This window comes from Drosophila innubila (genome assembly GCF_004354385.1).
Source record: "Drosophila innubila isolate TH190305 chromosome 2R unlocalized genomic scaffold, UK_Dinn_1.0 1_C_2R, whole genome shotgun sequence".
Taxonomy (NCBI): domain Eukaryota; kingdom Metazoa; phylum Arthropoda; class Insecta; order Diptera; family Drosophilidae; genus Drosophila; species Drosophila innubila.
In genome coordinates this window covers 19,272,239-19,288,412 of record NW_022995374.1, presented here as the reverse complement: position 1 = coordinate 19,288,412, position 16,174 = coordinate 19,272,239, and the positions used below count along the sequence as shown (strand labels likewise).

Genomic DNA, 16,174 nt, shown 5'->3' with positions numbered 1-16,174 from the left:
TTAAGTATTGACCCTATTTTAAAAACTTCAAACTTTAACCAATTTCAAACGATTTCCTTGTGAAAGTCAATTTCATCATTCTATTATTTTTCACAAAATTGGAAAATTCAATTGTTTTTTTATTCACTGTCCATTTTATCATTCTTTTTACTTGACCATTTTTAACAAAAATTGATTTGGAAAAACTAGATATATGTAACTCGGTTCTTATTTTTACTTCTTGATTTTTACATTTAACCAAATATGTAGAGTTATAAAATTAAAACTTAAATAACAATATCATGTTCGGGTATTTAATTGCTTAGGGCGCAGAGTATTTCGTTGTCATCTAAAATGTTGTATTGTTGTTCTGATCTTCTTAATATTTTTATTACGATCTACAAGTTGATATTATTAATTTCATTACTCATTATAATAATTTATTACAATTTTCTATTATATGTTTTTTATTATTGTACATATATTTTTATTAAGTTTCTAAATATTTGCTCTTTTGTTGTTTCAGCAGCAGTGAGCATCCGTCGTTGTTGGGCGTGCGATTGCCGCCAGATACGGAGATCATTAAGTATACGTCCTCCATCGTGGGCCCCAAGATTCCTGGTAGTACATCGCGTGGTCGCAAGAAGACCATTTCCGAAACTGAACAACAACAAACACAGAAACAACAACAACAACAACACCAAGCAGAACAACAACAACAGCAACACAATCAACTAACACAACAGCAACAAAAGGATTTTGAAAGCACAACAAATGCAATTTCCTCTCTGCTTGCGTTTCCAGGCCTCAGTCCGGCGAAGCGGGCACGTCTCGAAATGGAATACGCCGCAATGGCAGCGGCGGCACAACAACAACAACACTTGCATGGCATGCTGGGAGCAGCTGGAATGCCCATGAGTGCACTGGGCATGAGTCCAATGGATCAGTTGAGCAATGTATCCAAGGCAGTTGTGGCAGCTGCCTCATCAGCTGCCTCTGTTTCCGTTTCCTCCTCCTCCTCCTCGGCAACAATAACAAGCACCGCAGGATCAACAACAACCACAACAATGGGTGGTCACAATGTGTCCAGTGATCGTGTTGAGGTCATCAAATTGCCACCGACAATCACCTCGAATGGTGCATACAATCTGTCCAGCAAAGGTTGCAACAAGGAGTTGCATGATCTGACCACAGACCCACAACTCGGCTCGGGTGTCAATCTTAGCTTAAAGTCGAGCACAATGCCCGCCACAGGAGCCATTGGTTCCGCCTCAAATCCCATAACCATTGATGACTTTGATGCGCCTCTCAATCTCTCCATGAAGCCGTCGGACAAGAGCTCATCATCCGCTTCAGCAGCAGCTGGCGGAGGAGGAGGAGGAGCTGCCACAGCTGCCTCCACATTGGGAAATCTTGCCAGCGAGTATCAGACTCAGGTTGTCGGTGGCAATGGCTCCAACAGTCTACAAAGTCTCAGCTCCATAACCGCAGCCTTGGGCGGCACTGGCGGCATGCCAGGTGGTTCCATCTCTGGCAGTGGTGCCGGCGGTGCATCCCCCTCTCCTGCCCAGGGCAATTTGCCTGCCACATCGGGCACATCTAGCTCTGGATCGGGATCGGGCTCTGGTTCATCCAGTTACAAAGAGGGACGTCCACGCAATTTGGGACGTGGTGTGTCCAAACCCAAGAAGAATACAGTTGCCTCGCTGCTGGCACAATCTCGTGCCGTGGGTTTGAAGCCCATGCTTGCCACACAACAGTTGCTGCAACAAGGCGCAGATATTGTAAGTTCACAGGGAATTATTACCTTTTTATACTCTTCCTAAGTTGAAAATTTAAATTTTATAAGGAAGAACCTTTTGTTTTCCCTTTAGATATGCCAAGCTAACTTTTAATATTGATATATTGTTTAATTTGCATTTAATTTAAATGATATTCATCAATTGCAGGAGAAGATTCGTCTGGCGCTGAGCGAGGCAAATGCGCACATGGAAACGTCAACGGATTCGGAGAGCGTTGCCGCTGAGAGTGGACTCTCGGAATCGGAGAGTGAAGATGCCAATATACTCAATGTGGCAGAGTTGCGTGTGCCGCTAGAGCTGGGCTGGAAACGGGACACGGTCATCAGGGGACTAACCAAGCAGGGACAAATACGTGGCGAGGTCACGTATTATGCACCTGGAAGCACCTTGCCACTCAAGACCATTGGCCAAGTCTTTGCTGTGAGTTTGTAGGGCGCATTTGTAATTTATAAATGGAGAGAAGAAGTTTCCAGCCTGGAAAGAAGATGCTAACATTAATAGATACTCTATAAACACACTTCCCTCTCTTTCTGTCTCTCCTCTTCAGCTTTTGGAGCAACAGCCATCGAGTTTGACACGTGAGAATTTCAGTTTCTCGGCACGTGCCATTGTGGGTTCATTTTTACAACCGGCGCCGCCTCCTTATGCCAATGATGGTGAATACATCCGCATGACGGATGAGGATGTGGCCAAGCGGCTGGAGGACTTAAAGGTCTTTACACGTCAAACCCTCAACGTGGAACAGCGCATTGAGATTGCCAAGCAACAGCAGGCGATGCGGGATGCAAAAAAGCAGCAGAAGGAGGAACTGGCCCGTAACAAGGAGAAGGCCAGGCAGGAGAAGAATGCCAAGTTGGAGCAGCAGCGCAAGGAGAAGGAGCTCAAGAATCAACAGGCAATTGAGGTAAGTTTCAGTGATTTAAATCTTTAAATATACTCTAATTTTGATTTAATAAATGCAATACAATTTAAAAAATTTCTAAAAATATTTTGTGAAATTTTAATTACAATTTAAATGTAACTAGAATTTTGCAGTCTTTACATATCTGCAAGTTAAATAAACATGAATTAAAAATAATTTTTTTAAAAAAATATATAAATAGAAGTTGTTTTGGATTCATAATCCATGTTTACTGTAGAATATTTGCATTCAATTGATTTATTTACTTAACTAAGTTATCTTATCTTATTATCTTATCTAAATTCCTTGTGTCTTCATTTGCAGGAGCGCAAGAAGCGTCAGGAGGAATTGGATCGTCTCAAGCAGGAGGAGTTGCTCAAAAAGCAGCAGGTCAGTACATCAAATCTCATTTCAAGTGTCTCACTTTTGTCTCTGTGTCAAGTCCTTTTCTCAAATTGGCATCTTTCTTTTGTCATATGCAGGAGAAAGAGAAGCGACGCCAGGAAGCAATTCTAGCTAAAGAACAGGTACAAATATCAATACCCATTCTTCTCATTCTCATTCTCTTTATGTACTTTTTCTCTTGCACTTCTTTTTGTACACTTTCTGTTGACTTTCTCATTTATTACATTTCTTCTGGGATTTTGTTTTTCTTGATCCTTTGATCGGGTTAATAGTACATTATAGTATATTTGTGGTCTCAATTAACCATCTTCATTGTGATTAGAGAAGTTATAGCCAAATTTAAAAAGTATTACAAAAATTTGGCAGTTAAGCTTTTTTTTTATCTTTCTTAACGATTAAAATTTTAAAATCAAAATTGAAGACCACAAATTTTTTGTTGATTTGTATAATAAAAAAAAAATATTTTTAAACTTTTTTTTTTTTTTCTAAATAATTCAAATAAGAAAAAATAATTAAAATTAAATAGTTATTAAAAAAATAATTTAACATTTTAATTTGTAAATTAAACGTATAATGTTTTGTCGGATAACTATAGTTTTTTTTTTATAAATAAATTAATAAATTATTTAACTATAATTAAAAAAAGAAAGAAAATCAGTTGATAGACATATAGTTAAGTATTTTTTGAAATCTTTTTTAATAGACAGTTGTTAGTGTCCTGATTCTTGTTGTGCTCCCCTATTTCCCTATCCCTTGACTTATTTTTCTAGGACCAATCTTAAAATCATTTTCCTTTACTTGACTTCTATTGATTCGCAACTAATCTGTCATTTTGCTCTCTCTGCTCTCCCTAAGGAACTGCAAAAGCAAAAGGAACTTTTGCTGGCTGCTGAAATGGTAAGAGATTTAATTAAATTATACCCAGTTTCTCCTTTATTAATCTCGATTTACTTTCTTGAAAGGAACGTGAGCGACGTCGTCAGCACATGAACCTCATCCGGATGCTGGAGCTGCGCCGTAAATTCGAGGAGCGCGAGAAGAAGAAGCATCAACTGGTGTTGGATCGTCTAATCCTAAGGGAACGTCGCATGGCCGAACGTAAACGAGATGCAGAGATTCTGCAATTGATTCGGAAACCGAATGAGGATTCGGAGCTGCCACAGGAGATGACAGTTCCAGAGCTGGAGAGAATTGCCGGGAATCGTTTGCCTGGTCAGGCGATGGCCGATCTCCTGATGGTCTTTGAATTCCTGCACAACTTTGGGGAAACACTTGGATTCGACATGGAATCGTTGCCATCACTGCAGAATCTCCATGATGCCCTCATCAGCGATAGCAATGCGGATGCGGAGGAGGAACTGTTGTCGGTGATGACGCATCTGTTGGTCTGTGCCATTGAGGATCCCGGTGTGCCCAATCCTGGACGTCATACCACACTCCTGGGTCAATCCTTGCGTAATGCGGATATAACAAATTCAAATGTATCCGAAATATTACGCATTTATTTGTATGCCACGGCAACGGGAGAGATCCGTCAGATGCATGGGATTACGGTGGACAGGGAGCGGGAACGACGGGTGCCCGATCATCATCAGTTGGATGCGGATTCGGCAACGCATTCGGCCAAGAATCATGAGTATTACAAGTTGTTGCATGAGAACGACACATGGAAATTATCACATTCTCTGAAGGATCGGCCATTTGTGGCATTGAATCCCACGAGAAAAGCACAAATGTTGGCCCATCTCTGCAACGATCTGCTGATGAACAAGGCCGTGCTGCGGCAGATCGACGGCAGTCTGGAAACTTGTGCCCAGATGCGCAAGGAGAAGTACATGACGGACATGAAGGTGCGCAAATATAAGGCGCTGCATCAGCGCAAGGCCAGAATTGAGGCCTATGAGAAGGCGCAGGCGGAGCGGGAGGCAGCGATGCAGGCGCTCCTGGCACAACAGAAACTGGATGCGGAGCGGGAGCGGGAAAAGGAGCGAGAACGTCTGGCCAAGCAGGCAGAGGCAGAGGCAGGAGGAGGAGCGGAAGCGGGAGCGGTTGGAGGAACAGAAGTGGATGCGGAAGCGGCAGAAGCAACAGAAGCTGCAGGGGAAGCGACTGTGGTGCCAGGCGAGGAGGAGGGGCAAGAGTTGATAAAAGCCAACAAGGACGAGGCGGACGGGGGACAGGCACAGCCCATGGAACTGGATGCAGATTGTGCCCACAATGAAACCCCTCAAGTTACTGAATCCCCCGCCAAGCTGGAGGAGTTGCAACAAAATGGAGCAACTGTATCAACAACAACAACAACAACCACCACAGCCGTAACAACAGCAATAACCACAACAACAGGAACAGCAATAACAACAACAACAACTGAGTCCACTGCGATGACCGCTTTGATGCAGGCCAAAAAGAGTGGAGCACGCTCCTCCATCCAAGAGGATGGCAGCCATGACGTGAGCATCATTGAGGATGATCTGTCCGATCTCGATTCGGAGATAACCAATGTCGAGGAGGATGAGGACAATCGCCTCAGTGCCGATGAGTTGCAAAAGAAGCTGGACAAGATTGTGCGTGCCTCGTTGAACTGCAAGGAGGCGCTGGAGAAGAGCACAAATCAATTGAGGGCCGCGTGCTTTGGTCAGGATCGTTTCTGGCGACGCTACTGGAAGTTGCCCAAGGCGGGTGGCATCTTTATAGAAGCGCTGGAATCGGCGCAGAATGATATATGTGATTATCACGAAGCACTCGAGGCGATGGATGAGCAGAAGAAGGGCAAGCAGGAGGAGAAACAGGAGCAGGAGCAAGAGAAGCAGACGGAGGAGCAGGTGCAGGATGTTCAGATGAAGGAAGATGTGGAGAAGCAGGCAGAGCAGCCTGTGGAGACGGAGCACATGGAGGTGGACAGTGTGGAGCCGGAGCAGCACAAGGATCCACCAGGGAATCATTCACAGAACAATCAAGCTGTAGTTGATGACGATGATGATGATGATGATGTGACGGAAATTAACAAAGTTGAGCCAGAAATTGTGGATCTCGGTGATGATGATGATGAACCGATGCCAGTGGTCGTGAAATCCCAGCCAGAAATGATGGTGACACGACCAGAGATTAAAGTGAAGTCCGAGATGGAACTGATGGGACCACCGCCCACAGTGCACATCTCCACCAAGACCGATTTTGAGGCGGAAATCAAGATACCAACAATACCAGGCTTAATTCCAACACTCAGCAACAACAACAACAACACAAACAACAACAATAACAACAACAATGGCAACTGTGATAAACTGGAGAGTTTGGATGATATGAAAAAGGAGGATGACTGCATTATAGTTGAAGATTCCACGCCCAAATGGTTTTCCATTGTCAAGAGGCAAGTGCCGTTAATCAGTGAACTGCCCGCGGAGGAGGGGGGCGTGGTGGCCAATGAATTACAGCTGAATTATGCCAGCTATCAGCATTGCAGCTCCCAGTTGCAGTTGCAGGGACATGCCTGGGATTTGATCAACAACATGCAATATTATAGCATACCCATGGAGGAGTGCAAAGTGGATCCCACGAAGTTCAGTCAGGAGTGCATCTTTACGTTGTCCGGACTGGATGAGAAGCAGATGTTGGCCAAGTTGGATGAGTATGAGCAGGGCAAGCTAACGGTAACGGTGTCAAAAAACGGTCTGGCTTCTCCTCATCAGTTGACTGACAACGATGAGGAGCCGAGGGGGGAGCGGGAGCAGGAGCAGGAGCAACTCAATAAAACTAAAAGCGAAAGGGAATCGTTTTTTCGTTTGGCCACTGATGTGACACAGGACACAGGAGGAGGTAGTCTCGGAGTCGGAGTGGGATCGGGAGGAGAATCTGCCGAGCTGAAACCCAAAATTGAGCTGCGTCTGGATGAAGCCTTATCCCAGGCTTATTACCACAACATTGCCAACATGTCGCTGAGCAGCGTACAAACCTATATACCCATTGATATTCCACTGCCACTGGCCATGACTCCCGACGAGCATCGTCTGTTGGAGCAGGTCAAATTGGCGGGATTCCCCGAGAAGGTGCATGGTGTCTATGTGCCACGCAGGCAACGTTATGGCTGGTGGCAGCTCGATGATGAACAGAAGCTGCGCGAACTTTTGAAGACACTGAATCCCTCGGGTTTGCGAGAACGTGAATTGCAAGAGAATCTGCAGAGATTCTTGGGATTGGAGCAACCGCTGGGCGTCAATTATCAATTGAAATTGCATGAGGCACAAGTTGTGGACTTGGTGGAGTATATGCAACCGGATAAGATTGGCGATTGGAATCCCAAGGTGGCCAGGCGGGTGGAATTGGCGCTATTGGAGCAGCTGGAATCGCTGGAGGATAAAATAGCGAGTGCCTCGATGCAGCTGAAGAATTGGCAGTTGCCCACACGTACCGACAATGAATTGAATTTGAATGCTACGGACTCGGAGGAACTGCAGGAATCGGAATTTGTCAGCATTATACCGATGATTAGGGAACGCATCATCGATCTGGAGGCGAACATTGAGAGGAGATATTTAAAGCCTCCGCTGGGTTCGCAAACTGGTGATGCACATCTTGCGGTGATTGCACAGAATCAACACACATCCACACAGACGCAGAATTCAGCCTCAGCTGCGGCATATCTGTTGCAGATGCAACAGCAGCAACAACAGCAGCAGCAACAGTTGCTGCAGCAACAGCAACAACAACCTGGCAACAATTTGAATGCCTCGGCGTTTAATGAACGCACCATGGCCTTGGCAGCAGCTGCAGCAGCAACAACAACAGCAGCAACACTTGCAACAAGTGCAACCGGAACAACAACCACATGTGACACACTTGTGGCTGCCCCAATGGAGACGTGCTCAGGTGCCGCTTCTCCTGCCAGCAACTGCGACAGCGACAAGGACGAAAAGGTGGAGAATATACCGAAAGGTCTGGTGCAGTGGCGAGATGCCGTGGCACGTTCCCACACCACCGCCCAGCTGGCCATGGCCTTGTATGTCCTCGAGTCGTGTGTGGCATGGGACAAGAGCATCATGAAGGCGGTAAGTTTTTTTTATTTTGCAATTATTATTTATTTCTACTCTATTTTTTTTTGGCTTATCTCTTAGCTTGGCAACCCTGTTTCCTCTTACCCCCGAACCCCGATCCCCGTCCCCCTCGACATTCCTACACACACTCACATTGGTGCATTGATATGTTTATATTAATTAATCAATCAATTAAGTTCCCTCATTAATAAGTTTGGCTTTCATTCTCACTCACAACCGGTTTAAATGTAGTTTTCCCACACACACATACACACACATACTCACACATACACATGCACTAACCATACTCAACACTGAGTTTTTAATCATTACTAATTTCATTAAACTTTTACATTTGATATGTAGATTTAAACAGAGAATTAGACAAACTGATGGATATATAGGAAAATATATAGATAGATAGGAATCTTGATAAATGGAGGGATATTTCAGTTAAATATAGATAGTCTTTTATTGGAGAATATTTAGATAAGAAATGTTTAGATAGGTATGTTAATGGATTAAAATATTTACAAATAAATAAACTCACATATTTATTAATTTATTTTTAAAAAATGATTAAATTTCAAAAATTCTTGTATTTCTTATTAACGCCATAGACAAGAATTATAATAATAACAATTTTTTTTTAAAACTATTAAAATAAATTTGTAAATTTTGAAGGTAGTAAAAATACTTTCTAGACAAATACTTATTGAAAGGTAGATCCAATTATAAAAAAAAATAAAAATTTTATACTACCATATCTATCCAAAATTGAGTTAGAAATAAATTAACGAGATAAAAATAATAAAAACAATTTTTTTTTAAATCTATTAAAAAAAATGTGTTAATTTTGGAGGTAGTGAAAATACTTTCTTGACAAATACTTATTGAAAGGTAGATCGAATTATAAAAAAAAATATATATATACTACCCTATCTATCCAAAATTGAGTTAGAAATAAATTAGCATTTCTAAAGACAAAACTAAATATATGGATTAGGTTAGTTCCAATATTAAATGAAATAATAGACTTGCAGAAATTTTTAAAAGCTAATTACTAAATTATTTTATTTATTTTAAAATAATTTTTAATAGCTAGAAACTAGATATTTTTTAGTTGCATACTTTTTTTTTGTTGCATAGTAGATGAATTACTTTTTAGTTTAGTTCTTTATGCATCCCATTCAAAACGTCCTTTGAATTGAAAAAAAAATTTCTTGACTGCCTTGAAAATTAATTCGATTTTTGATTGTTTGTTCTTCTTTTTTTCTTTCTTAACACTTTTATCGCTGAATGTTTGACTTGTTTGTTGTTTGTGGTGTTGTTTTCAAAAAATAAAAATAAATGGTGTTTTCTTGTTCTCAAAAACGAATTTAACGCTTTCATACTCACACACACATACACATACACACACATCTACATACACATCTACATACATGAAATACATGCATAAATACACTGCCATTTGTTTATTTCACAATTGAATGCTTTGGTTGCCAAAATACCCGCTACCGTTTATCTGTTATTCCGTTATCCGTTGACCGTTGACCGTTTACCGTTTACCCGTTTGCCTGTCTGAAAACGAACGCAACATCGAACACAAACACGAACTAACAAACGAACCGCAACTCGAACTTGGACTGACTGAAATACACTGACGCACAAAAGTATGCAACGCGTACAAAGAACAACAAGTCCAACAACAGCAAGAAGAAGCAAAAAAGCAGCGCCAAAAAGCAGGCAACACCAAAAAAGAAGCAGCAACAGCAACAACAACAAGAACAACAACAACCAGCTAAGAAAAAGGAGAAGAAGGCAACCCCAAAGAAAGCGAAACAAAAGCCACAGGAGAATGTGAAAGAAATGCCGCCAATGACAATAAAAATCAATTTAAAAGCATTGCAACAAAATGGTTGCGAATCCAACTCGAATTCGAACTCAAACTCCAACTCCAACTCTGACTATGACACGGACAGTGACGGCAATTCGTATACTCACACTCGCACTTACACAAACACAAACGGGAAACGTGGCAGACAACAACAACAACAACATCAAGGCAGAAGACGACGTTCTGGCCATACTACAAACTCTTGCAAATATTCAAATTCCTTGCAGAATTGCCAATTTTGTACATCGGGCGAGAATGAGGATAAGCTGTTGCTGTGCGATGGATGCGATAAGGGTTATCACACCTATTGCTTCAAGCCCAAAATGGACAACATACCCGATGGTGACTGGTGAGTATCCAAAAATTGCATAAAATACAAATTTAATTCTCCTTCATCCTCACTCTCTCTCTCTATCTCTCACTCTCTCTCTATGTCTCTGTCTTCATCTCTCATTTATTTTGTCTCGCGTCTTTTTGCGTTGTTTTCGTTTACGTTTTAATTTCATTCCTTCGTTTCTTTGTCTTTGCCCATGTCCTTGCCACGCCCACGCACTGCCCCCTTTTTGATAGAATTTTCAACAAATTAATGAATAAACTTGGTCTGTTGTTGCTCAGTTCATCAGTTTATCTTATTTATGGAATATTTCAATTAAAAAAATTGCAAATTAACCAATTAATATTTAATTTTCTTTAATACTATATTATTTCAATTAAAAATTGCAAAGTAACAAATATTTAAATTATAAATTAAAATGTAAATATTATTTCATTTGGTTTTACTTGTTTTTATTTTTGTTTATTTAATTCATACAAAAATATAATTTAAGAATAAAAATTGTGTTTTTTAAATTTTTTAAATTTAAAATTAAAATGTAACTGTTATTTGATATTGGTAAAATTTTTTTTTGTGTATATTATACATTCATTTTATTTATCAAATTTATTAAAATATATAAATTGAAATAAAGTTGTTCAAGGTTTTTTTCCAATTAAAATGTAATTATTAATAATAGTTTGTTATTTTATAAGACAGAAAAAGAATACGACCAACTGAGCAAATGAAAATAGAGACCTAGTAATAATATAGCATTATTGTCTGAATAACTTGATTGTCTCTCTTCCACATGTAACTAAAACTTCCTACACTTTCTTCTTCTTGCCACCAGGTACTGTTATGAGTGCGTCAACAAGGCGACCAACGAGAGGAAGTGCATCGTCTGTGGCGGACATCGTCCCTCGCCCGTTGGCAAGATGATCTACTGTGATTTGTGTCCACGTGCTTATCACGCCGATTGCTACATTCCGCCACTGCTGAAGGTGCCACGTGGCAAGTGGTATTGCCACGGCTGCATCACACGTGCCCCGCCCCCCAAGAAACGCAGTGCCGCCAGCAGCAGCGGCAGCGGCAGCAGCAGCAAATCGAGACGAGATCGAGATGCAAGCACCGCGGCAAAGCGACGGGGGAACGAGAAGCAGCAGCTGATGGCATCCACAGCTGGTGGCAGCATGGAACAATTGTGCCCCATTGATCCACACCAGCAACAACAACAGCAGCAACTGTTGTTGCACAGTTCACAGCAATCGCTGAACTCGTCGCATGACGAGTCCATGACATCTCTTCCAGCACCGCTTAGGTAAGTCACAGTCTGTCGTGGCTAGTAAAGGCATTACTATATATTATATGAAAATAAATATTATTTTTGGTCACAAAATTCGATAAAAGGAATTTGGGGCTGTAGCTAGACTTTTACCTCGTGTAGATGATTTTTCTTGGTCTTGGTTTTTCAAATCACAATTCCCTTTGGCATTTACAGTCCAGCGCATTCGATTGCCTCGGCGACGTACGATGAGCACCACAACAACTCGATAGACACGAGTCGCTTCCAGGCACACCTGGGTGCCAATAATGGCGGTGTCCAGCTGGAGGAGGCAGCCGCTTCCTTTGCCACAGGCGGCTATGTGCCACCGAGTAGCTTTGGGATGGTGCCAGCGCCACAAGCGATGCAGTTTGTGGCAATGTCGCCGCGTGCTGTGACGCCGACGCGTACGCCAACGCCGACACCTGCGCCGACGCCAACGCCGCCGCCTCCAGCGCTGCCAGCGCCAACGTTGCAGCCACCAACACCGAATGCTGCGAATGTCACGACGCCCGTCATGTTGCAAGCATCGCCAACGTCGCTGCTCAATGTGACGTGCCAATCGCCGCCTCAGCAGCAGCAGCAGCCACAACTGATGGCCATGCCCTCGCCACGGACTTGCACGCCCACGCCCCCAGGTGGCACACAAATGTCGCCGCCTCCCATCAACATACACGCCATACAGGAGGCCAAGGAGAAGCTGAAGCAGGAGAAGAAAGAGAAGCATGCCACTAAAAAGCTCATTAAGGAGCTCGCCGTCTGCAAGACGCTCCTGGGCGAGATGGAGGTGAGCTTTGAGAATAGAAATATATTAAATTAAGAGTGTAATAATAAACATATTTCTTTCATCTTTGTTAGCTTCATGAGGATTCGTGGCCATTTCTGTTGCCAGTGAACACCAAACAATTTCCCACATATCGCAAAATCATTAAGACACCCATGGATCTGTCCACCATCAAAAAGAAACTGCAGGATTTGAGGTGGGTGAAGCTAAAAATAGTTATTAATGAAAATAGAGAAATAATCAGTCATTTTCTACCATAAAATACTTTTTATATACTTAAGAAAACAGACTCTAAAAGTTTGTGATATATATAAACAACTAAACATCATTGTTAATTTTAAAATGAAAACTGGTTTATTATGTTATATATATTTTTTTAAATTAGATAAAAGATCAGAATTGTTTACCAATTTTATTAACAAAAGTAAATAAATAATTTTGTAATACGAGTATGGTTGCTGATTTAAATAAATCCCCTTTTCCAAACTTTTGCAGCTACAAGTGTCGCGAGGACTTTTGTGTGGATGTGAGGCAAATCTTTGACAACTGTGAGATGTTCAACGAGGATGATTCTCCAGTTGGCAAGGCGGGACATGGAATGCGCAAGTTCTTCGAATCGCGCTGGACGGAATTAACCGACAAGCACTCCTGATATCCTCCACTGCCACAGCTTAGCCCAACACCAACAACAACAGCAACGCCAACAACTGCAGCGTTGCCAGCAGCAACAACAACACCAACAACTGCAGTAGGAGTAACAACAACCGCATCAACAACAGCAGCATCAACAGCAACAACAACTGGAAGTACAACAACGACAATGCCGCCAGTCACAGCCGCAACAGCAGCACAATTTTGGTAGAGACTGTGTGAAGTTGCAACTAGACAGTAGAATTTTTGTATATAAGAAGAAACAGAAGCAGATGAAGCAAAGGAGAAAAAGAAAGTGGTAGCTCTAGTTTGTATTATTATGCATTATATATATTTATACACAAAATATGGAATACACAATTATATAGATATCTATATATCGAATGAGAGAGAGGAGAGAGAGAGACGCGTTCTAGTTTCAACAACAAGTAAAATAAAATGTGAGCAGAAAATGTGTGTATTTTTCAAGGGATAAACTTGCTTAATCGCCTTTGTTAGTAGCAGCAACTAAAAACAACAACAAAACTGCAACTAGAGAGGCAAGAACAACAATTTCGTGCGTCTCACGTGTGTGTCGTCTGTAAATGCAACATTTTGAACAGTATTTTGTGCACAAAGCTGCTTTGCTTTGTTTATATTATTATAACATATGATTATATTTTGATTAATTAAATGGTAATTTACTTTAACTATAGCTATAACTTAAACTCTAACTATAACTCTAACTATACTTTATAAATTACATGACATTGTACTTTATTTGATAGTAATCACGCTCATTTTAAGTTTTAAATTGTATTTGTACTTATAGTAAAACGCGATTTGTATATGTGTATGCAAGCATTAATTGTATTTATATGACTACAAACTAAACTATAACTTAAACTATAACTAAACTTATAAACGACAAAACCATACATACTCAAAAAGATTTAAAAATTTAAAAAAAGTAAAAGTAGACGGCAACGTTTTGTACATTGAAATTCAAAAATATACCTATTAAATTATTTACTGAGTGTACAACAAACAACAACAGCAATGTCATTTTTAATCAACAAACAACAACAACAAAGACACATTCGAATAAAGATAGAGAGAGAGAGTTACAGTATTACAGCAACTTATTAATTGAAATGCATAAAATAATTAATTGAAATTAAACAATCGGACAATTAAGGCAATTTTACAGCTTAGCTTAGAAAACGAATTATGAATGTGGCATATTAGACAACAGCGCAACAACAATTTTAGCTGTAAATATGATATACTAAATAACAATAAATAAATAAAAAAGTTCAACAAGTAAACATACATACACACAATCCAAAATTAAATACACAATAAATAAATAAATATATATATATATATATATAAAGACATATATTTGCCGAGTGTTGTTAATCATAAAAAATCCAATATCAATATTTACATTATACATTTTAAATGATTTGCAGTGCAGCACAATAATAAAACAAATGAACGGAAAATGAAAATTAAATATTAAAATGAGAATGAATATGCAAATTGACAACAAATTCAATCAATAAAATCACACAGAGAACAGAAATCAGACAACATAGACAGAGAACCTCAACAAATCGAACTACCTACAACAACAAACACTTCTGTTGCAGAATTGGCTTAAATAGAATTGGCCATATAACAAATACCAATACCCCAAAATCACATTTATAATACATGTATATTGTATGTTATGCCATTTAACTAATATTTATGAATGTGTTTAGCAGTAGTTGGTTGTAAATAGAAATAGAAACAAAAAGAGAGAGAGAGAGAGAGAGTTGTAAATACTGAAGGATAAACCGACAGATCATTTTTGGGAACTCGGCAGATGCTCCAACTATTCTTCTGTTATTGGCATTTTCATAAAGTTGTGACAGTTTACCCAGAATTACATATACATCAACTGCAGCAGCACTATATGTAGATCAATTAAAAATATATATATATATATAGATCATTTGGCAAGTTAATTCCAATTTTTTTTAACGCTTTTGCCTAGTTTCGATGCCCAAAAATCCAGAAATCAAGAAATCAATCGTAGAAAAAGTGAAAACAATAACTAATTGCATGTGTGTTGTTTTTGGTGATACATAAACAGAAATACATTTATTTTTAAAGCATATTTAACTAATAATATTAATAATAATTATAATACCTTACCATATATACAATCTATTTAATGATGAATGAATATTAAACATATGATTGTGAGCAAACCGCAAAAAAAACTTTCGGAAAAACCCAAAAAAAAAAATTCCAAATTTTAGGAAAACTAAAAAAAAAACAAGAACTTTCGACATTTGCGCACACATGGAAACAAATACAACTAAATAATATCAAACATGTATAAAAAGGTGTTTTATTTAAGTTACATTTTTGTCGAGTTCTACTAGACATTTATCATCAGATATTTTGAGAAATTTTGCAATTATTTATATTAAAAAAAAAAAAAAAATCACAGGATTAAGGAAAAAAAACAGCTTACAAAACCTTTTTATATTAACAATATCGGTTTCGGTTCCGGAATTAAATTCGCAGCCTAAAACTAGAGATTTAAAAATGTTTTTAACTTAATAAATTTACTTTGAATGCAGAAGGAATTTGGAGGTCAAATCATGATCAAAATGACATTGAAATCGGTTGAGTTTTGATAAAGTTGTGAGAGTTTAAAGTCGGTCAGACTTTGGATCAAGCAACCTTACAAGCAAAAATTTTTTCTATTTGGCATGATTTTTAAAAAAATTAATACAAAGTCGCAGATTAAAGCTTAAAGTGTGATGAAAATTTGAAAATTAAAATGTTCAATTTTCATAATCTAAGCACTAAAATCAAGATCCAGATCTGAAAAAAAAAAATTAATTTCTTACGTATTTTTGTTTATAATAAAAAATAAAAATGACAATTATTTATATTTTAATATTTAAAATAATAGCCATAAGTGTACAGAGTCAGAGTCACTCATAGAGTTAAAATTAAATATTTCTCTATATCCCTTTTAAAATGGAGATCCCTAAGTGCCAAGCTGCGTATGTCTGATATTCTTTTCATTTTTTGGTTGCTCATC

The 16,174-nt window shown here is 39.4% G+C and overlaps 1 protein-coding gene across 3 annotated transcripts in view; it reads left to right on the top strand.

Moving 5' to 3' along the window:
* LOC117785507 (bromodomain adjacent to zinc finger domain protein 2B) overlaps positions 1 to 13,600 on the top strand; it is a 40,504-nt gene extending 26,904 nt beyond the window's left edge. For 2 of the 3 annotated variants that reach the window (XM_034623575.1, XM_034623574.1), the window contains exons 6-17: positions 506 to 1,763; positions 1,929 to 2,201; positions 2,329 to 2,685; positions 3,007 to 3,072; positions 3,165 to 3,209; positions 3,943 to 3,984; positions 4,050 to 8,132; positions 10,242 to 10,363; positions 11,181 to 11,648; positions 11,829 to 12,438; positions 12,510 to 12,631; positions 12,931 to 13,600. In XM_034623575.1, the coding sequence (XP_034479466.1) occupies positions 506 to 1,763; positions 1,929 to 2,201; positions 2,329 to 2,685; positions 3,007 to 3,072; positions 3,165 to 3,209; positions 3,943 to 3,984; positions 4,050 to 8,132; positions 10,242 to 10,363; positions 11,181 to 11,648; positions 11,829 to 12,438; positions 12,510 to 12,631; positions 12,931 to 13,087 (7,603 nt within the window). In that variant the 3' untranslated portion in view covers positions 13,088 to 13,600. Of the gene's footprint in view, positions 1 to 505; positions 1,764 to 1,928; positions 2,202 to 2,328; positions 2,686 to 3,006; positions 3,073 to 3,164; positions 3,210 to 3,942; positions 3,985 to 4,049; positions 8,133 to 9,791; positions 10,112 to 10,159; positions 10,364 to 11,180; positions 11,649 to 11,828; positions 12,439 to 12,509; positions 12,632 to 12,930 lie in introns of all 3 variants that reach the window. The other variant, XM_034623576.1, reaches the window with a different exon arrangement.
* Positions 13,601 to 16,174: the final 2,574 nt, after the last annotated feature.